Below are 26,498 nucleotides of genomic sequence, written 5' to 3'. Positions count from 1 at the left end.
TTGGAAGCCAGAACTATTCCCACATTAATTTTGTTTTTATATTGTTCACAACAAAAAAAATGAGGAGGAAGTGTCTCAGTCAAATTTCTAAGTAGGGGTGAACTGTCTGAGGGGTGAAGTGTCTACAAAAAAGGCCTACGGTGAAGTGTGTATGTAATTAAAAAAAAAAACAATTTTTTACTTTTTCCTCCACACAGTGTACAACAATCGACGGGTATTTCCTACTGAGCCAGCGAAAAAACGCTGGAACTCCCATGATTCTTCTGTATGTTAGCGATGTCTACAATTGTTTTCCAATAACTTACAAATCGTTAAAAATTGAATTTTTGTTAAAATTGTTTATCCCATGTGAACTGGACAGAATTCAACTTCCGTCTTTCTGGTTGCGAGCTCGCAAAGTCCTAAGAATTTTAGCTAGAAGCAAACCAGGAACCATAAATAAATGCCGGTTTTGAGCATTTGTTACAGTAATTTTCATTTGTAGATTGATTTTCAAAGGACCAATAGAAATCGCGCTTCTATATATCTTATTGATATTCGGATTAGTTTAGAGTTTATCGTCTACCGACATCAAAACATTAAAATGGATGAAATTTTAAAGAACCTATGTAGTAAAGCTAAACTGGACAGAGACAAAGGTTTTGGCCAAATAGAGAAACATCTTGCATCAGCAGACAATGATGCGATTTCTTTCCTTGAGAAAAAATTTACTGACATGCTGTTAGATAGCTCAAATGAATGGGAAACTAAACATGGAATTCTGATGGGCTCCAAAGCTCTTGCAAGAGTGAGCTCTGAAGATTTCTGTTCCCTTTTGTTGAATAGAGCTATTGCTCTTGCTGATGACAGTGAATTCAGAGTGAGAATAGCTGCAGGTTAGCCAATAAACTTTCATAATCTTAGGAAATATGTTATTGTTAACCATTTATACATGTCTAGGTGTTTGGTTTACACAGAATTTATTTTAGTTCGATTGTGTAGGAAGTTATAATAGACACATTTTCAAATCCAACCAGTACTGAACAATGACTGTAAAGTTTCTTGTTCAATGAAACAACAACCCCTGACTGGGTTTGAACCCATGCGGCTAGCGATCATTAAATTACTGGTCTAATGCGTTAACCACACGGCCATGCCGCCTCACTGGACTCACTCTAGGACTTTTTTTATATAATTTTACTGATTTAGGATTTATGCTAATATGAAAAGTAGGCAAAGCCTTTGAAAGGTAAAGTCAGATAAATTTCAATTTTTATTTGACATTTTTTGTTTTAAAGGGTGTCATTCGGTATCTCATCCATCATTTCTGTTTTCTTTCGGAACACCTTAAGTGTTAATTTGCGATTGTTCCGTTATAAAAATGATAATTTTTACAACTGTAAATTTACAGACATTAATTGTGAAAATAGTAGAAAGGGTATCATTATTCAAAACTTCAGCTTAAAATGACTAATTAAGGTGACTGCTCATGTTATAAATTGTAACCGTATATTATAATTAAGTTTCAAAACAATTTGATGACTTTTTAATCTTCACTTTTACAAAAAATTCCAAGTCACCATACATGGATGAAACTTGTCTCATCACCTTATTTATTTGTAAAACATCAATAAAACAACTTGTCTTAATTTGCAGATTTTAGTCTTAATTTGCAGATTTTAGTATTTAACTAAAAAAGCAAATTTTACATTTTATGGATTGAGAAATCATTAACTTTCTGGACTGTCCATAAATCTTACAAAATCTCATACCTAATATACCAGGGCCCAGTGGTAGTAGATTTTGTGTTGATATCATCAAACATGAATAAAATTTATTAAAGCGAAATATCGGCAATATAGTTAAATAGCTTGTACAATGGAAACCATTTCTGATACAAACAGTCATTTTGGTGTTTTACATGCTTATTTGAGACATCATTAATTTATAGTACAGGGTTTTAAAGAGCTCTAAAAATAATTCTAACATGCTTTACACTATTCAGATTCATATTTTAAAAGACTATGTATGCAATATACATGTACATTTTTTTTTTGTATTGTTTATTTTTTGATTTTCGTAGTAAATTGATTCAGGTCTTAGCATGTCACAAATAGCGTGAACTCTTGTTCAAATGTTACAGAATTTAACAGTCTTAACTTCCATCTTCATGAAATTTTTCCATGCTAATCGGGTATCTTGCTCCATATTGTTTCGAAACATCTAAACATGTTAATATATAATTGGCTTGATTTCAAGAAAAGTAATGAAGGGATTACTTTCTCTAATAAAGAATTAATTTATATCCTGAAACTTGTTAACAAATCATTTACAAATATTTATTTTTTTTGCAGTGCAAAAACTGAAAAATAGCTTAGTTTTTTTAATAAACCACTTACCTTTAGTGATTTGACCAATAATTTGATGAATAACCTGGATTATAAGTTGAATAAGGCAAAGCATCAAAGCAAGCTGTATGACAGAATTTACAAGAATGCAACACTTTTATGTAACAAAAAAGATAAATCAAATTAAAAGGGGCTCCAATGAGGTTTTTTGACATGATTGGATTGGAATTATATTTTCTAAGATTTTTTGTTTATCATTTGATGTAGGTCTGTATTATGTTTGTGTGCAAATTTTCAGATCATTTCCTCATACTGTTTTTCCAGAATAATAATTTTTATTGTGCAAATGAAATGCATTGCAATGCTTAAGCAACGTTTCACTTAAATTTGGCTTAGAATTGCACTAACTTCCCATTTTCAATTGAATTTTGAGTAGATTTCTTTGATGATCATTTGCAGAATTTTCCATTCTAAGTGATTCACTTGATCAATGTAAAAAAAACAACAAATTTGATGTGTTTTCACCTCAGTGGAGCTCCTTTAAGAAACCCTATTTCTATTTATCTATCTTTTAGAAAGGTCATAATGAAAAAACTTATAAAGTAATTACATGCATCTTACGTTATTATGCTCCCCGAAAAATTTCGGGGGAGCATATAGTCGGTGCCTTGTCCGTCTGTCCGTCCGTTGTCTTGTCCAGAGCATAACTTGAAAACCCTTGGAGATAATTTGTTTAAACTTCATACAGTGGTAGAGGGCATTGAGGGGGAGTGCAGTGTCAAAGAACCATAACTCTATTTTGCGTGTTTTTTTAATGATCTCCCCTTATAGAAAAATCTTGTCCGGGACATAACTCTAAAACTATAAGAGATATCAACATGAAACTTTGTAGGTGAATAGATCTGAATGGGTAGATGTGCAGTGCATAAGAACAATAACTCTTTTTGTCCTAATTTTGGAGTTATTGCCCTTTGTTAATTTTAACACTTTGAACTTTGTCCGGAACATAACTCTAAAACTATAAGAGATGTCAAGATGAAACATTTTAGGTAGATAGATCTGATTGAGTAGAAGTGCAGTGCAAAAGAACCATAACTCTCTTAAGCCCCATTTTTGAGTTGTCTCCCCTTTTAGAAAAATCTTGTCCAGGACATAGCTGTAAAACTATAAGAGATATCAACATGAAACTTTGTAGGTAGATATATCTCAATGGGTAGATATGCAATGCGCAAGAATCATAACTCTGCCTTGCCTAATTCTGGAGTTATTGCCCTTTGTTTATTTTTACTTTTTGAAGTTGTCTGGGACATAACTCGGAAACCGTAAGAGATATCTATAATCAACAAGAAACTTTGTAGGTTGATAGATCACATTGATTAGAAGTACAGTGCAAAGAACAGTAACTCTGCCTTCCTAATTTTGGAATTATTGCACTTTGAACTCTTTCCAGGGACATAACTCTGAAACTACAAGAGGTGTACTTTCCTGTGTCCAAAACCTATTCAGGGAGCATCACCCGGCTCAAACCTGGCTCTTGTTATCTTAGTTTTTATTTTGTAAATTTGTTTTACATTTTATTTGCATGCAAGAATTCTTTAAGGCACATTATGCCTGAGAAAGAAAGAATTTTTTACTTTTTAAGAAAGGGAAAACATATATTTTATAATGTTTTAATAATGGTTTTAGCCGGAAGAAAGAAGCAGTAAATGTGATTATATTTGTCATAAAAGTTAGTAGCAAAATGTAAACAAAATATCATTTTGACTTCCATACAAAATACTAATTCACTACATTGTATAACTGTACTTATTGCCAAAAAGCAACAGATGAAAAATTGGCCAATGAGTAACTTACTGGATACTAAAAAAGTACACCATTGAATTTTAAAAGCTTTTAAGAAATAAAAGCATTTCTGAGGCATATTATAATGGACCTTTAACAGAATTACATACATGCAGTAGCAATATTAGCGGAGTAATTCGCAAATAAGTCAGAAATTACAAATAGTCACATGAATTTTTTTTTATGATACATTTGTTATTGTTTTAATTTTTCAACGGACAGGTGAAGTTTTGGGAGCTCTTTGTAGAAGAATAGGAGCCAGTGTATACCAGCAATGCTGTACTGATGTTTTAGATGGTATTTCTACAAATTTAGAGCGTGATCCATTGACAGATAGCTGTATATCAGAACAAGAGGAGACAGAAAGACTTATGGAGAAACTGTCAAGTTCACCTAGAGGTGAAAAGGTGAAAAACTACTTAAGAAAATATATATCCCAAACAGTGATTTTATTGCTCAATAAAATTACCGTTTGGATATCGGATTCCTGGCATAAAATCACTGATTTGGATATATTATTTTGATTCTAAAATGACATCAACAAATGAATGATATAAAGCTAAACTGCCCCTGATTTGTTTCTGTACTTATTTCAGCGCGCCTTATTTTTCGTCGTTACATCACATGTATAATGATTACCTTACATGTCTAAATATAGGTAAGTGATTTTATTGCATAATAACACACACTTTCGGTTCTTCTGTTCTTCTATGTTCAATATGGAAAAATGCAGGTGGTCTAAAAAATTAAAATATAGCATAATTATTATGATTTTACAGTGTAACTGCACTGTTTTGCCAATAGTTCTACTGTCTTACTCTATAACCATAAAACCAGGGCTTCCATTCATGGAATTTGGGAGTCATTTTCTCCTTGATTTTGATGTCTGACTTCAAAAATGTCATGGTTTTCCTTCTATACCTATATAATGTGACTTCCAATGTTGGAGAGTTTGCAGTCTCTTGACTTCCAAATTTTGAACTTAATGGAAGCCCTGTAAAACTTTGATAAGTTTTTTTATGTAGTTTTGTATCTCATTGACTTAGTTCTTGTTAGAGTTTTTAACCCTGAATATGTTAAATGGACTTGTCCATCTTTCATTCTGGACAATACCATTTATTATTTTAAGGTAGATTTTATAATAAGTATTGACTGTGATGACCATGATCAGAAGGCACAGATGTGCTGGCTGACTTTGGTCTACACTGGTCTCATGGATCGATTTATTTGCCCCCATCAGGCGAAGTTCAGAGACAAACTTACATGTATTATAAATTATATTGTACATGTAGAGATATTGTTATAATTATGATATATTTGTACATGATGATGATTTACTAAATTATGTATCATATCTTTAATTTGATTATAATTATCTAGAATATTCTATAATTCCAGCTTTCTTTTTTTTCTATAGAGGCACAGTACAGAGGCCGCTCAGATTTTCCATGACACTGCTGGATGGAAGTCATTAGAAACTTGGATGAAGTAATATATCATTAAAAAAATTGTTTGTCAAATTAAAACAAAAGAATACATGAAATTCTGCAATTATAGTGATTATATTTAATATATTATTATATGTGAATATTTTAAGGAAAGTCATTGATTGAAATATATTACTGGACTGTTGGGGGCATAAAAAGCCCTTGTCTGTCCATCAGTCACATTGTCTGTCCACAGACTGACAAAACAGAGGATTATGGGGTATCCATGTACTATGGACTCATTTCTTATTCATTTATGAATACATACATACTATTAATGTTGGACAAGCCTTGCTTTGAATTTGATCTGTCTTTTGTGGTATTTATTGGTTTCGGTATAAGAAGTAAAAAAAACTAAACAGCCACTATTGTAGAATCCTGAATATCTAGGGTGGTTAGACAACATATACAATGTATGTCACATATTCCTCTATGAAAAGTTGTCATGTATTTTTTATAATACATGTTTTTTTTCATATTTCAGATGTTTACAGAGTATTATTGAAGGATTAGGACATAATTTTAATCCGTTTGTTGACCAGGAGCTGTTAGATCTAATATTTAGAGCCCTGACTCACACTAACAGATTTGTTCGAGAAACTGGGTATTATGTGTGTGCAAGCTTGGTAATGTGTGGAGTAGTACAAGATGGTAAATTATTTGTTTTATTCCCTTCATTTAACTATCAATTTGCTGAATAATTTTGCAGTCATTGAATTAAGCACTGGCCCAGTGGCCCATGGCCAGTGAAAATTTGTTCGGGCCAGTGTAAATTTTTAGAAAATTAGTGAATTATATAATAGAATAAATTCAAAACTGGAATTCGGGCCAGTAAATTCAAAATCTTAAATTCAATGACTGATTTTGTTTAATGGATTTGCCCAGCTTTGATTTTGGAACAGTTCATTCAAAGTTAAAGGGAATACAGTATCAAAAAACAAAAATTGAGCTACCAATAGACAAGAGTACTAGTATATCATTAGTTATAAAGATTGTTGACAGGTTATATGGCCCTATATAAACAGCTGTTTGTAAATATAACCCAAGCCATTAGGCGAGGGTTATATTGCAAACAGCCGTTTATATACGGCCATATTACCTGTCAACAATCTTTATAACAAATTTATTACACAGCAAGCATCATTTTTAAAGAAAAAAGTAAGATTTCTTCATTAATCGACAGCAGCCTTGTATATAAAATTATAAACGTCATGATTATCCAATGAAAAATGACGTTACAAACGTGCAGTATTATAAACATGTAAAAAATGATCAATGCAGGCTGACCTGGCTCTACACTGCTGGCAAATGCCATTTACTTCCGGTTCTAGCAGGTTAACGGTTTACCTGCTGAACCTTTAAAATGGACTTGTCAATTTTGGAACTGTACATTATCAATTTTAGGGATATCAGAATGAACGGTTTGAAGTTGAGTCACTCAATAAAACCTGGTCAGACTGCAAGGTGGCAAAGGCTTACCATTTTCTGTTCTTGCAGGGCATGGTTTAAACCTTTATATCTTAGCTTAATGTATGATGAAAGATTGAAGATATTTTCAGTTGATTTATGATAAAAGATTAAAGATATTTTAGCTTGATTTATGATGAAAGGTTGAAGATAATTTAGCTTAACTTATGATGAAAGATTGAAGATAATTTAGCTTGATTTATGATGAAAGATTGAAGATAATTTAGCTTAACTTATGATGATAGATTGAAGATAATTTAGCTTAACTTATGATGAAAGATTGAAGATAATTTAGCTTAACTTATGATGAAAGATTGAAGATGATTTAGCTTGATTTATGATGAAAGATTGAAGATAATTTAGCTTAACTTATGATGAAAGATTGAAGATAATTTAGCTTGATTTATGATGAAAGATTGAAGATAATTTAGCTTAACTTATGATGAAAGATTGAAGATAATTTAGCTTAACTTATGATGAAAGATTGAAGATAATTTTGCTTGATTTATGATGAAAGGATAAAGTAACCACATTAAAGTACATTTCCTGGAACTTACCAGTATCTGTATTTTATAATAAAACATTGATGTAACCCAAGCAGGGCTCAAACCCACAAAATTTTTAATAAGAAACAATCATTTTATCAGCTATTCCAACATTAGCTTCATTAAGCTTTTAAATGGTCTACAAGAGATGTGCTTTTTGAATCAAACTTACAATTGTGATTTTTATTTATTTTTTCAGTTGTAGATATATAACTTACGAGATATAATTGATGTGATACTGTATGGAAGTTTGTTTGATTGGGTTTTACATCACACTGACACAGTATAGGTCATATGGCGATGTTCCAGCTTTACTGGTGGAGGAAGACCTCAGGTGCCCTTCTGTGCATTATTTCAGGCACAAACTGACACCTGAGTAAAACCACTGATGTTCTGTAAGCTAGCTGGATAGCTTCCTCAAATGACAGAATACAAAGTCCCTCTTGGGATTTTAACCCACAGTGGAGAGGGGCAAGTGGTTTGAAGTCAGCGACCTAAACTTCTGTGAAAGTACCCAGAGACACAATATGTTTCATAAGAGTTTTGCATTTATGTCACATTATCACTGATTATTTTATTTATCTCTTGGTTGATAAGGCTGAATTTGATTATTCTAATAGCATAAGCAAATTATTGTAACTGCAGCTAGTATTGAAATATAAAACTCTATATCAATAAGTAAAATATCTTGGAACCAAAGTGATATAACTGTTTTTATCATATAATGTTATCTTGTTTGTTGGACAGGTTCAGACTCGGCCCTGCTGGATGATGATAATGCTATATTGAGGTATGGACATCAGTTTGCAGATTATCTTGGTAGAGGACTATCCGATAATTGGAGCCAGGTATGCTATCTATATATGCACATTGCAACATACTTTCTGAATTAATTCATCACAAATAATGACCTTTGAAAGAGAAACATTGAAAGAATAGCGTCTGCTAAGTTTATATTTTTTGACTTATTGCAATAGCAAAAAAAGGATTTTGTCTATGAGCTATGTACAAATATACCAGAATTCATTTTGAAAATACTTTTTCCCAGAATTCATTATGAAGATACGTTTTCCAGTCTCTTGATCAGAGAAAAAACTCTTCATGTTCATTATTTTAAGACTGAATTAATACAAAACAATTAAAACAAAAAACCTTAACTTTTGATGCATTTTATTCATCCATTATATCTTGTACTCTATAATCCATATCAAGTCAAAATTAAACATTTATAGGAATGGCATTATTTGACCGCACTGATAAACCAAATATTAATTCCACTGGTAATCAACAAGTGCCATATGGAATTTGATACCCTACGCTGACAATCGAATGGTGCCACCTTTAAAAATTTAAAAATATGGTATTTATTATGACTTTCAGTTTCAGTCCAAATATTCCAGTAATAGATAATAAAAATTCCATTTCCATGATATCCAAAAATCCATTTCCATGATATCCAAAATCCATTTTCCTAATATCAGATATTTTCCATTCCATGATATTCCATTTCCATAATATCAAAAATTAAAAATATGCTACTTAAATTGATAAATACTAAAGAAACTATTATATATCTCCGCAATAAGCCCACCTGTTCCGAGCAGACTTAAAGCATGCTAATTAAAAATAAAAGAAATTATAGGATATTGTCCCTCCAAAATTGGTTTTCTGAACAATAATGTCAGCCATATTCTGAAGAGAGTAAATCCATACCTTAGTTTAATATTTAAAACATATTAATTCTTTAAATTATTTCTAAAAAATAGAGTTGCACCATTCGATTGTCAGCGGCCTACAAATTTTCCGCCACAACAAAGTATATTGAAGCATCTTGTGCAGTATTAAGAACAGGTGAAAGGATGTGACGCATGTTGATGCTTAATGTGCTGACAGTAACCTGGTTAGAATACGCGGTCAGCACAAGTCTGTACATTACTGTAGTATGATTAAAGTCCATACTGTTAGATGCTCAATTTCATTACTGTGATATCTAGGTCTTTAATGTTACACCACTCTGTGTATATCCCGTAATGTAGTAATATGTGAATACAGCAGGAATAGTGTAAAAGTAAAGTTGAAATCTTACTATAAAGTATATGGGATGTTACCTTGCCATGTGGCTCGTTTCATACATGTATTTGCACAATTTAGCTGTACAATTGCACGTCTTCTGCTCTATTTTCACATTCCTGCATGACAGGATAAGTAATTATGGTGTACTCCGTGTCTATTCTAGGAGGGGGATTCACTCATATTTTTGAGAATTCCCCTCTTTTTAGCTCACCTGTCACAAAGTGACAGGGTGAGCTTTTGTGATCGCTTTTCGTCCGGCGTCCGTCCGTCCGTCCGTCCGTCCGTCGTCCGTCCGTCGTCCGTCCGTCGTCCGTCCGTCCGTAAACTTTTGCTTTAAATGACATCTCCTCATAAACCACTGAGCCAATTTCATCCAAACTTCACAGGAATGTTCCTTTGGTGGTCACCTTTAAAAATTGTTCAAAGAATTTAATTCCATGCAGAACTCTGGTTGCCATGGCAACCAAAAGAAAAAACTTTAAATATCTTCTTTTAAAAAACCATAAGAGCTAGAGCTTAGATATTTGGCATGAAACATCTTCTAGTGAGTGTCTACCAAGTTTGTTCAAATAAAAGCCCTGGGGTCAAAATTGGCCCCGCCCCAGGGGGGCATTGATTTTCCCTATATGCATAAAGTAAAAACTTAAAAAATCTTCTTTTAAAGAACCCAAAGAGCTAGAGCTTAGATATTTGGCATGAAACATCTTCTAGTGAATGTCTACCAAGTTTGTTCAAATAAAAGCCCTGGGGTCAAAATTGGCCCCGACCTAGGGGGTCATTGATTTTCCCTTTATGCTTATAGTAAAAACTTAAAAAATCTTCTTTTAAAGAACCCAAAGAGCTAGAGCTAAGATATTAAGCATGAAACATCTTCTAGTGAGTGTCTACCAAGTTTGTTCAAATTAAAGCCCTGGGGGTCAAAATTGGCCCCGCCCCAGGGGTCATTGATTTTCCCTATATGCATATAGTAAAAACTTTAAAAATCTTCTTTTAAAGAACCATAAGAGCTAGAGCTTAGATATTTGGCATGAAACATCTTCTAGTGAATGTCTACCAAGTTTGTTCAAATAAAAGCCCTGGGGTCAAAATTGACCCCGCCCCAGGGGGTCATAGATTTTCCCTATATGCATATAGTAAAAACTTAAAAAAAATTCTTTTAAAGAACCCAAAGAGCTAGAGCTGAGATATTAAGCATGAAACATCTTCTAGTGAGTGTCTACCAAGTTTGTTCAAATTAAAGCCCTGGGGTCAAAATTGGCCCCGCCCCGGGGGTCATTGATTTTCCCTATATGCATATGGTAAAAACTTAAAAAATCTTCTTTTAAAGAACCATAAGAGCTAGAGCTTAGATATTTGGCATGAAACATCTTCTAGTGAATGTCTACCAAGTTTGTTCAAATAAAAGCCCTGGGGTCAAAATTGACCCTGCCCCAGGGGGTCATAGATTTTCCCTATATGCATAGAGTAAAAACTTAAAAAATTCTCTTTTAAAGAACTCAAAGAGCTAGAGCTAAGATATTTAGCATGAAACATCTTCTAATGAGTGTCTACCAAGTTTGTTCAAATAAAAGCTCTGGGGTCAAAATTGGCCCGCCCCAGGGGGTCATTGATTTTCCCTATATGCATATAGTAAAAACTTAAAAAATCTTCTTTTAAAGAACTCAAAGAGCTAGAGCTAAGATATTTAGCATGAAACATGTTCTAATGGGTGTCTACCAAGTATGTTCAAATAAAAGCCCTGGGGTCAAAACTGGCCCCGCCCGGGTTGGGGGGGGGGTCATTGATTTTCCTTATATGTGTATAGCAAAAACTTAAAAATCTTCTTTGGAAAAACCCAAATAGCTAGAGTTTAGATATTAAGCATGAAACATCTTTAAGTAAATATCTACAAAGTTTGTTAAAATAAACGCCCGGGGGTCAAAACTGGCCCTGCCCCAGGGGTGACATTGTTTTTAACTATATGTGTATAGTAAAAACTTTAAAAATCTTCTTTTAAAAATGCCAATGAGCTAGAACTTAGATGTTTAGCATGAAACATCTTCTTATGGGTGTCTACCAAGTCTGTTCAAATAAACAAATAAAAGCCCTTGGGTAAAAATTGGCCCGGGGGTGGGGGGCCTATATACAGGTGAGCGACCTCAGGGCCATCATGGCCCTCTTGTTTTCAGAGGCAGGGGGGAAATTTTACATAGAGAAAGAAGGAAAAAATCAACAAATGTTATAAATTCTCATTTTTTGACCCCCCCCCCCCCCCCCCCCCTGTTTTTGTTTAGGGAATCCTAGAATAGACACTGGTACTAGATAGTTCCAATTTCCAAGGAGTACAAGTCCCTGTGACAAACTATCAGGAAAAGGGTAACACTTCATTTGGCAATATAATGTAGTTGTTTTTTTTTCATTACTACTGTAGGTTAGACTTGCGTCATCTGTGGCAACGAGGAAGTTCCTTCAGAGTTTACCGTCAGATCAAGCCAGGCACCAGTTCTTCCCCCTTCTGTTACCTAGGATGTGTCTTAATAGGTATTTGGTGATTTCTATTTGTATTGTGTGAAAATAAATTATGAAAATAAATTGAATGTCCATGTGCAATTTCTCTGATGATACTGCTTTATAGTACTGCACCTTTGTAACCTCGCTTTTCATTGGATAATCATGATGATATACACTGCTGCTGTTAATTTATAAAGAAATCTCGCTTTTTTCTCTAAAAAGGGAAATTTGCAGTATTATAAATTCGTTATAAAGATTTGTGACAGGTTATATAATTAGTTATACAGATTTTTGACAGGTTATATGGCTCTATATAAAAGGTTGTTTGTAAATATAACCCGAGCCATTTGGCAAGGGTTATATTGCAAACAACCGTTTATATACGGGCAATGTAATGCTTTCCCGCCAAAAATGTTAATTCTATCATCGACCAATATCATAGCAAATCAGTTATTTCCGGAACGTTATTTTTTTTTTTTTCAAAATCTTGGGCATTAGGTCATTTACGATCACTATTCTTTTATCTCCATTTATAAACAGTTAAAAATCATTGAGTACGGAAGATTGTGAAAAATAACATCCCGGAAATGACGTTTTTTAGCTCACCTGTCACAAAGTGACAGGGTGAGCTTTTGTGATCGCTTTTCGTCCGTCTGTCCATCGTCCGTCCGTAAACTTTTGCTTTAAATGACATCTCCTCATAAACCACTAAGCCAATTTCATCCAAACTTCACAGGAATGTTCCTTTGGTGGTCACCTTTAAAAATTGTTCAAAGAATTTAATTCCATGCAGAACTCTGGTTGCCATGGCAACCGAAAGAAAAAACTTTAAATATCTTCTTTTAAAAAAACCAAAGAGCTAGAGCTTAGATATTTGGTATGAAACATCTTCTAGTGAGTGTCTACCAAGTTTGTTCAAATAAAAGCCCTGGGGTCAAAATTGGCCCCGCCCCAGGGGGTCATTGATTTTCCCTATATGCATATAGTAAAAACTTAAAAAATCGTCCTTTAAAGAACCCAAAGAGCTGGAGCTAAGATATTTGGCATGAAACATCTTCTAGTGAGTGTCTACCAAGTTTGTTCAAATAAAAGCCCTGGGGTCAAAATTGGCCCCGCCCCAGGGGGTCATTGATTTTCTCTATATGCATATAGTAAAAACTTAAAAAATCTTCTTTTACAGAACCCAAAGAGCTAGAGCTTAAATATTTAGCATGAAACATCTTCTAATGGGTGTCTACCAAGTTTGTTCAAATAAAAGCCCTGGGGTCAAAATTGGCCCCGCCCCAGGGGGTCATTGATTTTCCCTATATGCATATAGTAAAAACTTAAAAAATCTTCTTTTAAAGAACCGAAAGAGCTAGAGCTAAGATATTAAGCATGAAACATGTTCTAATGGATGTCTACCAAGTTTGTTCAAATATGAGCCCTGGGGTCAAAATTGTCCCCGCCCCGGGGGTCATTAATTTTCCTTATATGTGTATATATAGCAAAAACTTAAAAAACTTTTTTGAAAAAAAAAACCAAATAGCTAGGGTTTAGATACTATGCATGAAACATCTTCTAGTGAGTGTCTACCAAGTTTGTTCAAATAAAAGCCCTGGGGTCAAAATTGGCCCCGCCCCGGGGGTCATTCATTTTCCTTATATGTGTATAACAAAAACTTAAAAAAATCTTCTTTGAAAAAACTCAAATAGCTAGAGTTTAGATATTAAGCACGAAGCATCTTCTAGTGAATGTCTACCAAGTTTGTTCAAATAAAAGCCCTGAGGTCAAAATTGGCCCCGTCCCGGGGACATTAATTTTCCTTATATGTGAATAGCAAAAACTTAAAAATCTTCTTTGAAAAAACCCGAATAGCTAGAGTTTAGATATTAAGCATGAAACATTTTCTAGTAAGTGTCTACAAAGATTGTTCAAATAAAAGCCCTGGGGTCAAAACTGGCCCTGCCCTAGGTGTGTCATTGTTTTTATCTATATGTGTAAAGAAAAAACTTGAAAAATCTTCTTTTAAAAAACCCAACGAGCTAGACCTTAGATGTTTAGCATGAAACATCTTCTAATGGGTGTCTACCAAGTTTGTTCAAATAAAAGCCCTGGGGTTTAAACTGGCCCCGCTCCAGGGGCCTATATACAGGTGAGCGACTTCAGGGCCATCATGGTCCTCTTGTTTACGATATTGGCCTAATTAGATTTTTATAAGCGGGAAAGCACTACAGTACGACTACCTTAAATGATATGATCTTAAATATGTATTTGTTACAGATATTATGTGGCTGAAGGCGTCCGTATCTACTCACAGGACACGTGGAAACAAGTGACTGGAGAACAGGGGAAACAACTCGTAGAGATGTACATTGGACAAGTGGTAAGTGACTCTCAATCTGCTTGCTGTTTAACAGGCCACTGTTACTTTATTTTTGCATTTAGTAACACAATGCATGGGTAAAATTTTCATGATTCTGAAGTTCAGAGTTTTATTACTCCTAAAAGTCCTCTTATTCAAAATAGAATTGATAAAAAATGCTAAATTTAGAGTTTTCATGATTTCTGATATTGTTGACTTTAATTAAAATGGATTATTTACACTGCCTATCTAAGAGCATATCTGACCATCTGTGCATGTGTCAATCAGTTTTACACCAATTGATACATATAATTTACTTTAACTGTATAGGTTGACTACTATATAGAAGCGACAGGGGCAGACAACCACGCTGTGAGAGAAGCTGCCTGTGCGTGTATCGCAGAACTTGGAGCTAAAGTAAATATTACTCTCCGATTAACTTTCTTTATAACACTTATCTTTTTCAATAAAGTGTTCCAGCTGAACTTATTAAGTAAGATTTGGAAATTTCTTGTTTTTAGGCTTTTGGACCTCAGTGGAGTTCATTTAAATAGACCCAAATCAACATTATTTTCTTTATTTTCAAGGAACATTTACCTCCCTTGTATTTACAGTAGTTCGTTAGTCTATGTATCAAAATAGTAAACAAAAGTTTACTGCAGACATGGTTGTTATTAGCTCGACTATTCGAAGAATATGAGAGCTATTGTAGTCGCCCCGGCGTCGGCGTCAGCGTCCGCGTCGGTGTCTGCGTTGGTTAAAGTTTTTTGTAAAGTCAAATATCTCAATTATTACTTGAGATATTCAATTGAAACTTACAATACTTATTTATAGTAACAAGGTACATCAGATTGACAAGTTGGATAACTCTGCTTACAATATTGACAGAATTATGCCCCTTTTTAACTTAGAAATTTTGGTTAAAGTTTTTTGTAAAGTCAAAGATCTCAATTATTGCTTGAGATATTCAATTGAAACTTACAATACTTATTTATAGTAACAAGGTACATCAGATTGACAAGTTGGATAACTCTGCCCACAATATTGACAGAATTATGCCCCTTTTTAACTTAGAACTTTTGGTTAAAGTTTTTTGTAAAGTCAAATATCTCAATTATTGCTTGAGATATTCAATTGAAACTTACAATACTTATTTATAGTAACAAGGTACATCAGATTGACAAGTTGGATAACTCTGCCTACAATATTGAAATAATTATGCCCCTTTGGAACTTAGAACTTTTGGTTAAAGTTTTTTTGTAAAGTCAAATATCTCAATTATTGCTTGAGATATTCAATTGAAATTTAAAATACTTTTTATAGTAACAATGTACATCAGTTTGCAAAATTGCATAACTCTGCCTGCAATATTTGCAGAATTATTTGCCCCTTTGAAACTTAGAAATTTTGGTTAAAGGTCTTCAAAGATATTTACTTGAAACTTTACACATGCACTTAGGGTCATAATTGGAGGGTCATACTATCAAGCACTTAGAATAGTCGAGCGTGCTGTCCTACCGACAGCTCTTGTTAGTATAATTATCTGTCTATGACCTTATTTAGAATTTGAAAAAAAATGAACATAGATTATGGTTATAAACTCTTACAGCTATTAGAAATATTTAAATGTGATTGAGTACTCCAGCGTAAAAGTAAACAAGTACTTGAGTACTGAAATGGGTACTTTTTGTCATCCATAGTTAGAAAAGAAATTCCCTGTTAGCTTATCTGTGCATTCTGGCAACTTAAAGCTAACAAGACTGGCTAGACACATCGAAATGTGATATATGTGTTGCATATATGCAGGATTGATGATTTAACATTTGTTGTGAAATGACTACTTAGATTAACTACAAACATATGATAACGATCATTATCATTGCTGCATTGAAATTATTTTTTTTAAATTAACTTTCATGTTATGTTGAAAAATGTATACATGTGTATTTGAGCCATGCCATGACAAAACCAACATAATGGGTTTGCGATCAGCATGGATCCAGACCAGCTTGCGCATTCGGGCAGTCTGATCAGGATCCATACATGTATTGTTCGCTATTAGTTTCTCTTCTTGTAATATGGTTTGTAAGCGAACAGCAAGGATCCTGATCAGACTGCGCAGATGCTGGTTGCAAACGCACTATGTTGGTTTTGTCATCATCATGGCGCGGCTCAATTATATATTTCTATTTATAGGTGAACAAAGATGTTGTGAACATGTATATTCCAAGGTTGTTAGAGGCTCTTCTCATCTGTTTTAGTGATGACAGCTGGCCAGTTAGAGATGGTAAAATGTCTAAAACATTCCTTAGTTATGAATAATCAAGAGTCCTTGCAAAGGATTTTCATATGGGTATTTGCATGAAACTTGACACTTGTTTTAGGGTAATAAATGTGTATGATTTCCTAGACAGGAATTTTTTTCTTACTGAATTATACCCCTTTTCAAACTCCTTAGGAAATTCATGGTTCAGGCTTTTCATTAAAGGCCTGTCTCCACAACTTCTTTTTCTTTATGATAGTAGGTTGAAGGCCAAGACCCATAACTCTAGCATTGATATTTACTAAATGATTTCCCTACTTGACTGTCTTTCTATTTATGTTCATGGCAGCCATTTATTCCATTTGTTCATTCATAATTATGCTCATATATGCAAAGAGTTTTCCATATACAACAGTTACACAGCATAAAAAAAAAGCATGTGTGTGTTGACAAGAAGATGAAATTAATGTCAAACATACATGTATATAATACAGTTCTAATACAGATGAAATTTTTTTCTGTAAAAAATAACCTTTTCCTATCAGAATACACTACATACTTAAGGGGAGCGGTGGCCTAGTGGTTAAGGTGTCTGCCTCTCAACCCAGGCATCATGGGTTCGAGCCCTAATCGGGTCTCAACCAAGTATCTTCATATGACACCAGTATTGGTTGGTTCCAGGAAGTGGACTCGAAAGGGATTTGATATAAGTTGCAAGAACTTATATCGCAATCGAGTTTAAATAAATATGTTTAAACCAAACCATAAGAATATTTTCTTCCTTTTTTCACGGCTTCTTCATCAGCATGGAGTGAAAGAGGATATGAGTCCCTGGCCATCTCTCTAGTCTTTTTGCAATGATGTAGATAAGACAAGGTTCACTGATTACAGTGTCAGCTTCAAAGTTGAGGAAATCCTGTGATGATTTTAGTAGTCTATGAACTTTTTAAGAATATTTTCTGGAGAAATATATTTCTTTTTATACTTGTTGTTTATTATTAAATTTTGTGATAATTGCTAAATATTTGTTCATATATTTTGCAGCTGCATGTGTGGCGTGTGGGAACTTTGTCCTTTGTTTTCCGGAGGAGTCAAGGTATGTTTTAGTAGAGGGAATCTTATTGTTTCTTGCATATTAAATTGAATTATCAACTGTTTACACCAGTACTAGAAAACCTAGTAAATCTCCCCACCCTTCTATGTAAGACAAGTTGTGTGCTGTAAATGACATCATTCCTTTGTGCCTTTTTTTTAATGAGTTGCATTTTTTAGAATGCTGTCATTTTGCCATTATGAATGAAGTTGTAAATTCATACACCACTATAAGAAAAAAGTGTGACGTGAAAATATAAGTTTTTGTAATTTTTTTCCGAAATATGATTAATATTTAATATGCAAGAATAACAAACATGATGATTTGCTTGAGAGCAATAAGAGTTATCCTATTTGTCCCCCCAAATTTTTGTAATAATTTTTACTTTGTATCTTTGCTGAATAAATATCTGACATTTTACACCAACAATTTCTGTCATTTTCTTTATCTTCCACTGAATCCTCTGCTTGCTGGAATGAGACGAAATGAGCCGTGTCACGACAAAACCAACATAATGGGTTTGCGACCAGCATGGATCCAGACCAGCCTGCTCATCCCCACAGTCTGATCAGGATCCATGCTGTTCGCTTACCAACTCTATTACAAGTAGAGAAACTGATAGCGAACAGCATGGATCCTGATCAGACTGCGCGGATGCACAGGCTGGTCTGGATCCATGATGGTCGCAAACCCATTATGTTGGTTTTGTCATGATGCGGCTCATGTCTACATGTATAACCTAAATATTAAAAACTAACATAGATAAACTGTATTTTTCAGGTCATCTTTACCAGCATTGTATCCACTGTTTTTCAACAATCTACAAGATAATATACCATCAGTGCGGCAGGGGGCGGCCCTTGCTCTCTCCAATGTTGTCCGAGCATATGGTATATACAGTTTTCTTTTATTCCATACCTTATAGCTTAATCATTATAACTTTAGGTCTTTAATAAAGTTTTCTAGGCTAAGAACTTATAAAAAGCCATTAGCAAAATATTGTAGCCAATTTTTCCACTGAAACTACATCAAATGGCTGACATTGAGAAAAGGCCTCTGCTGAAGTGACTGTTTGACTTTTACCCATAAGAACAATAAAATAAATGTAGAATAACAGTTTGATTGATGTTGAAATTTGTTGTTACTTTTTAAAGTTAGTCAGTTTTTTGAGAAGATGCATTGGCATTGCAGACTATTTTATTAGCTCACCTCTTCCAAGAACAGGGGGAGCTATTGTACTCACCAAGGCATTGGCATTACACTTAAGTATTTTGCGTGCAATTTGATATCTCCAAAACTAATAAAGGAAATGGGTTAAAACTTGTTCTCTTGTACACACTTGTTCTCGTTGATTATCTAACATGATGGGCACAGGTCCTATGACTCTGAGTTACCAGTTTACAGAGTAATGTCCCATTTTCTTAGTATCGAGCACTGAGAATAGTCAAGCACATTGTCTAAAGGACGGCTCTTGTTGTTTTTATAAATTACTGAAAACTTTACACTTGATATTATGAATATTTTTGGTCCTGTATAGGTGATGAATGTTTTGAGGAGATCTTGAAGAAAGTGAAGGAAGGTTTGGCAGGTGTTGAGAAACAGCCGGAGAACACAGAAAAATACAGCTCTCTTGATAAAGGTAAACATACTGTTTCTGAAAGTGATAGGCTTTTGCCAGCAGTATAGAGCCAGGCCATCTTGCACGCTTGTGCAGTCTAACCAGGCTCTATACAGTTGGTGTCTCAATGTTCATATGCCAGTTTCAAAAAAGCGTATTGTATTATGGGAGCACCTGGAATCCAGTTTTGTTCGGAGCATGTCTTTTACATGCATGGAAGGATTTTAGCATTACTTGATACAAATGTTCACCATCACGAGATATAGTGCCAGGCACTTGAACCAAGTCTCAAGGTCAATGGTAAAATGTGACACTTTGACGTCTAAGGAATAAGCTTGTCTTAAGGAAAATTTCTACATGTATTTTATAAAATAAATTTATCTAGAGGCATGTTTCTTTAAAGTCCTGACTTTACTTAATGTGTATATTTTTATGCAATTTTTTTTATCTGTACATTACTACGAAAAGCAATACATGTTTATTTGTTTGATACAGGACCAGCAACATACGGTGTGGTGAAGAAATTACGAGACAATGATATGATGTTGCATACAGATAAACAGATGTACTCATGTGGGTCTTTGGCCCCTAAGATGGGGCGTGGCAACAGTAGTGGGGGATGCATGGATCATAAATTTAGAAAGGAACCTGAGCCCTGGGAACTTGCAGATGGGTATGCATGAGTCTAATATGAATTCTCACTTAATTTACATGGCTATAGCTTAATGGGCAATTTTTTAAGTTTCTAAGCAAAAAATACAGCTACCGTAATAACAATATTAGTTATATAGAGATTTTAAATGGGAAAAAAAACCACTGTAGAGATAGACTTCATACTGTACAAGCATTTTAAATTATTTTGAATAAGAATTAAATATAATATAAAATAAAACCCATTCAAAGCATAACATGCTCGTATACAAATAATCTTAGTGTATGATACATGTATATTCTTTGAAAATATGAAAAATTTCAGATGTATCCACATAGTAGCCGAGTTATCCAGTTTACAGCAGTTTGCCAGTAAAATTGCAGAGTTATTGCCCCTGGTCAGTAAAGCTGTCACATATGATCATTATACACATCACACAAATATGAAAGAAACCGTGTGCCAAAGGGTAAGCAATCAAATTTTTTTTACTTATGATTATAAATATTTAACAAAAACATTAAGAAGTTAAAAATCTTTTCCACCTGTATAGTGATTAAAATCAGGTCTAAATAACGCTCCGCTTTTAGATCTGAGCGTGACCATATACGAAATTATTTCTGGTGACTATTCACACAGCCAATCATCGGCGAGCTTTCATAATTTTGAAAGCGATGTGGTTTCTAATTTTAACCCTGGGAAAACCAATACTGAGTAGGTAATATTCACGATTTCGAGAACAAACATGGCGTTGTCCATATAGCCGACAGGTAAACTGGCAAAACAATCTTGCCCATTAAAAATTGACTCTATTTTTTCAAGTAATTTGTTAAAAATTACTTCCAACATTTTTTTTTATAGCAAAAATCAACAATTTGTTTAACTTCCATGTATAACGGTATTTTGATACTTCTTCTAAGGCCTATGTAAAAACCAGTTTGATTGCATGGCTAAAAATAGCTTTCTTTTGTGAAAATAAAATAAAAATTCTGACACAGATTCTACACTTGGTATGTAACTGCTTCTACAGGTAGAAAACCTGTTTATCTTTAACCACCTTAATTTATAAAATGGACTTGTCACAGCTTTTATTTTTGACTCAGTCCATTATAAATTTTAGGGGTTAATAAATGAAAATTTGAAATAATTTGGATAACAGTATGGTGCTTGGTCAGGTTGCACCAATGTACAAGCTGGCCTTACTATTCTGGTGGCAAACACTAATCACTCTCAATTTGCATCAGGTTTTAGGTTAAAACAGGTTCAAGGTTAAAACCACAGGTGTTCGGCAAGTTGATTGGTTGCTACACCCAAACCCCCTCTATTACCCCCAACCTTTCCCTAACAATCTAAACTATAGTGTTTGTTCCTGTAACATGCGTTGAAATATTATATATTTATATGATTGTGATATTGTGATAACATTTCTTCAATTCAAAAAAAAAAAAAAAATATTTTTAAACAAGACACAGTAAGTTGTTTATATTATTTAGTAAAAAAATATATATATATATATTTTTTCTTTTCTTTTTTTTTGAATTGAAAGAAATTTTATCACAATCATATACAAATGTATATATATAATAACAAAAATTACATGAAAAAAAAGAGTGCAATTTAGTTCTTGGAAATGTTGGAGATATAGAGCGGCCCTGGGGCGGGGAATGGGGGTGGCTTAAATTAATTGCGGGTATTTACCAATCAAGGCGCTGAACACCAGTGGTTAAAACCAAGCAGACAGAGGCTTATCACTGTCATTAAGTCATTATTACACAAAAGAATTGATAGGTTCTTATGTACTGTTAATATGTTATGTTTTTCAGTTACCTCATATAGCAAAGGGTCTTGGTAAAAGATACTTCAAAATGTATCTGGAAATTTTCTTCGATACCATATTCTATAGTCTTGTAAGTATATTGATTTGTTAACTTCAGTACGGTGTTCATTATGCACTTATGTTTATACACAACTGCTATCAAATTATGAATTAATTTCATTCTTTTTTTATGCCCTTCAAGGGAGGTAATTATGTGGCTAGAGGGACAATAGGTAACTGTTCTTTCTCTTTGATGTCATTCATTCTGTAATGCTTTTATGTGGCTATTTTCTTTTGTGTGGCTAAAACGAACAATAGAGTAGCCACATAATTACTGTCCTGTGTGAACGTCCGCCTGTGCGTCCCCACTTCATTCGTGTCCAGACTGTAACTTTGTCATATATTGAGGGATTTTGAAATAACTTGGCACAAATGTCTACCACATCAAGACAGTGTGTCGTTTTTAAGAATCAAGTCCCTACCTCAAAGGTCAAGGTCACACTTTCATTTTAAAGTTTCACATTATTGCAGTAAGAGTAAATAGGTACACACATTTTTGTCCGGACTGTAACTTTGTCATGCATCAAATGATTTTAAAATAACTAGGCATAAATGTCTACCACAAGATGATGTGTCGCGTCCAAGAATTACGACCATACCTCAAAGGTCAAGGTCACACTAACATTTTGAAGTTTCACATTATCTCAATTAAAATTAATAAGTACACACAATCTTGTCTGGGCTGTAACTTTTGTCATGCATCGAAGGATTTTAGAATAACTTGGCATAAATGTCTACCACATAGAGACAATGTGTTGCGTCCAATAATCTTGTCCCTACGTCAAAGGTCAAGGTCACACTAACATTTTGAAGTTTCACTTTATCACAATAAGAGTTTATAGGTACACACATTTGTGTCCGGACTGTGACTTTGTCATGCATGGAAGGATTTTAGAATAACTTGGCATAAATGTCTACCACATCAAAACGATGTGTCGGGTCCAAAAATCTTGTCCCTACCTCAAAGGTCAATGTCACACTACCATTTTGAATTTCACTGTATCACAATTAGATTTTATAGGTACACACAATTGTGTCCCAACTGTAACTTTGTCATGCATCAAATGATTTTAATATAACCAGGCATAAATGTCTACCACATCAAGACGACATGTCGTGACTAAGACCCATGTCCCTACATAAATGGTCAAGGTCACACTTATAGTTTGAAGGTACTCATTCTCTCGATAGAGTTTGAAGATACACATTCATGTCTGGACAGTAACTTTGTCATGCATGGAAGGATTTTAAAATAACTTGGCACAAATGTTTACCACATCAAGACAATGTGTCGCGGCTAAGGTTCGTGTTCTTTTGTCCGTCAGTGTGTCCCCTCTTACACAACAGTCATGTCCAGACTGTAACTTTGTCATGCATTGAAGGATTTTGAAATAACTTGGCACAAATGTCATTCTGTCGCGTCCAGGAACCACGTCCCTTCTTCAAAGATCAAGGTCACTCGTATATTTTGAAGGTTCACAATATCACCATTAGAGATTAAAGGTACAATAAAACAAAGATCAATATTAAGCAATTAGTTTCTTTCATTCTCTTTTCTTTTCATAATACCTGCATGCTTAAGAAACCTTTTCGGGACAACAAGATATCATCATCAGGAAGCCCCCTACAAATTTTAATATATTTATGTTTAGAGCAAACGTAATGCTAAGATTTCATTAGAAATTGAAAGTTATGTTATTTTACATATGCAACATGTTATTTTACGTATGTAACATGTTATTTTATATATGCTCCATGTTATTTCACATATGCAACATGTTATTTTATTGATGCATCATGTTATTTTATATCATGTTATTTTAATACACATGTATCATGTTATTCCAGAGTTGTGATAACGCTTTAACCTCATCAGCTGCCGCTCATTGTATATCCGAGCTCGGCAAGTTCCTTGGCCCTTCTATCTTGAGAGGCAGAATAGAACAATACAACCCCAGGTATGTATGTATGACATCATTTCTTGTACAAACGTACTCACATAAACAATTGTAAGCTTCTTAATTACATTTAGCCGGGAATGAAAAGGAAACTCAGTGTTGAACTATGATAAGCAGAATGAACTTTAAAAGAAAATAAAAAAAAACATACATTTGTTATTATAACAACATTATGATAGAGGTAAGCTTCTTTATGAGTTGGCATAATCAAATTATTAAAATATGGGTATTCAAAATAATTTTTTCATAAAGTTCATAAGTAAGGTTGCCTGAACAAATATATAGGTTTTGTCTTATTATTTTGTCATTGTTCTAGTATAAAGCATGGAATTATGCTTAAAGTTAAGCTGTATCAGGTCCTGTTACGTGTAAATGTCCAGATATATTATGCTCAAATTTGATATTTTAAAATACTGATAATTGCTTTACAGTCTCTTTCTTAAATGTAATATAGGGCCTCACCACTGTGGATTCAAATCCTGATAGGGACTTTAGATTTTTTATGTGAGGAAGCTATCAAGCTATCTTATAGAGCGTCGTCGGTTCTACTCGGGTGCCTGTTCATGCCTGAAATAATGCATGGAAGGGCACCAGAGGTCTTCCTCCACCAAAAAATCTGGAATGTTGCCATATGACCCTATGTTGTGTCCATGTGACATAAAACCCAAAGCAGACAAAAGTATGAAGAGAGCAGATCTTGTTTTAAACTCTACAAACTATATTCAGTATGAATACATGTCATCAAAAAATGGCACATTTTTTAAGAAAGACTAAGTTAATTTGACCAGTATTAAGGAATGCAGGTTTCCAAACATAGTTTACAGCCACACTATTATGCATTCTTTTCTTTAAATAAGACATATTCAGATTTCATAAAAATCTACAATAAAAGTAGTTTATATAAAGATGAGCATAGTATATTTTTAAAGGTCTACTCTACTATATTTACATGACAAAGGATTTTGTCATACATGAAACGATGAGTATGTTTAAAGGTTAAACTTCCATTTTTACTTGGAACATATAAATTCATGTGCTGATACTTTGCTTTTCAAGTTTATATCACCAAAAATTATAACAATTTCCTTTAAATCAAGAGATTTTTTTTTTTCAAAACATTTAGCTCAGGACTGTGGTAAATATTTATATTATATTATTCAGGGCTGCCGATTTTCCGCGGATTCGCGGAAATCCGCGGATTTCGTGAGCTCCTGGGTCATTTTTGAGATCGATGTAAATTCGACAAAGACAATAAATTCATTGGTCATATTTTATACAGTACCCAAAAACCGGCACGCTTCGGCTTTTATCGTTACGCTAGCCACCTATGGTACGTCTGTAAGCGCTTTTCTCATTGGTCAAATCGAGTCTATTCCGGCATTCTATTTTAGAATAACCAATCAAATTACAGTTTACATTGTCGCTCTTGTCTGTTGTCAAAATGCGTCAGAATGTCGGATACTAAAGTGTCTCTGAATGGCTTTAAAGGCAACCAAGGAAGTCAAATTTAGAGTCCAGGAAATTGATTTTAGGGCATACCAAATCATCAGAATCCAGGAGCTTCCAGGGGGCTGTGCCCCTAAGCCCCCACCAGGGCTCTGCCCTGGACCCGCAAAGGCACTTGCGCAGCCCCCTTGACCCCCGGCGTATTTTCCTCTGATTTTGCAATTTGCTGTTGGCAGCCCTGTATAATATAATACTGATGATTTATTTCAGATATTTAGAACAGATGCCTGCAGATTTTGGTCAGCACACTATGGGCCCAGGCCCTGGTGTATTCAACAGCCCTCATGGATCAGGTCATGCAATGTTTGGTGGCATGCCAGGGTCTAGACCAGAAGCATTTGGTGGTGTGCCAGGGCCGAACCCAGTCATGTTTGGTGGCATGCCAGGGTCTAGACCAGAAGCATTTGGTGGTGTACCAGGGCCGAACCCAGTCATGTTTGGTGGTATGCCGGGGTCAAGTCCAGCAACATTTGGTGGTATGCAAGGGTCCAGTCCAGCAACATTTGGTGGTATGCCGGGGTCTAGCCCAGCCATGTTTGGTTGTCCTCCCAAGTCAGGTGCACCAGTGATTGGAGGTCCCCATGGGGCCAATCAGAGTACTTCAAGATATGATGACCGTAAATGATGACAGCTTTTTGACTCAAGATCTGAATGATTATATTACTTAGTGATGTTTTAGAATTTAGTTATATGTTTGTGCTTATTCACTTTAAAAATATTTGAAGCCAAAGGCAGCTTTTTATTTATTAATCTGCATAAATTGTTGCCAAGTTTGACTTGAAAATATTCATACTTTAGTCATTTATTTACACCTTTATTGGCATATAATTGATTTTAATCTTCCAGCAAATGCCAGCATTATAGAGCCAGATGAACTTATACATCAGTTAGTGGTTTTACTTAGATACTTGATAATGGCTTAAATATATTGATGTGATGCATTAAAATATTGAAAAAGAA

General features: G+C 34.3%; 2 protein-coding genes across 4 annotated transcripts in view; one reads left to right on the top strand and one right to left on the bottom strand.

Annotated features, from left to right (window-relative positions):
- The window catches only part of LOC132723837 (5'-3' exoribonuclease 2-like), a 92,091-nt gene extending 91,690 nt beyond the window's left edge, over positions 1-401 (bottom strand). For 2 of the 3 annotated variants that reach the window (XM_060708632.1, XM_060708634.1), the window contains exon 1: positions 182-401. In XM_060708632.1, coding sequence (XP_060564615.1) covers positions 182-256 — 75 coding nt within the window. In that variant the 5' untranslated portion in view covers positions 257-401. The remainder of the gene's footprint in view (positions 1-181) is intronic. The other variant, XM_060708633.1, reaches the window with a different exon arrangement.
- Positions 277-26,498, top strand: LOC132723828 (uncharacterized). Its single transcript, XM_060708618.1, has 18 exons — positions 277-288; positions 485-875; positions 4,392-4,576; positions 5,587-5,657; positions 6,141-6,307; positions 8,416-8,516; positions 12,152-12,261; positions 14,494-14,596; positions 14,906-14,992; positions 16,772-16,862; positions 17,883-17,934; positions 18,712-18,821; positions 19,469-19,570; positions 20,045-20,222; positions 20,526-20,667; positions 22,022-22,105; positions 23,923-24,032; positions 25,749-26,498. Exons 1-18 carry the CDS (start codon positions 277-279, stop codon positions 26,161-26,163), a joined length of 2,511 nt encoding a protein of 836 aa, XP_060564601.1. The 3' UTR covers positions 26,164-26,498.

Source organism: Ruditapes philippinarum, unplaced genomic scaffold (assembly GCF_026571515.1).
Source record: "Ruditapes philippinarum isolate M1 unplaced genomic scaffold, ASM2657151v2 ctg489_1_1_1_1, whole genome shotgun sequence".
Lineage (NCBI taxonomy): Eukaryota > Metazoa > Mollusca > Bivalvia > Venerida > Veneridae > Ruditapes > Ruditapes philippinarum.
Note: the sequence above shows the minus strand (reverse complement) of the source record. Positions and strands in the feature narration are given on the sequence as shown.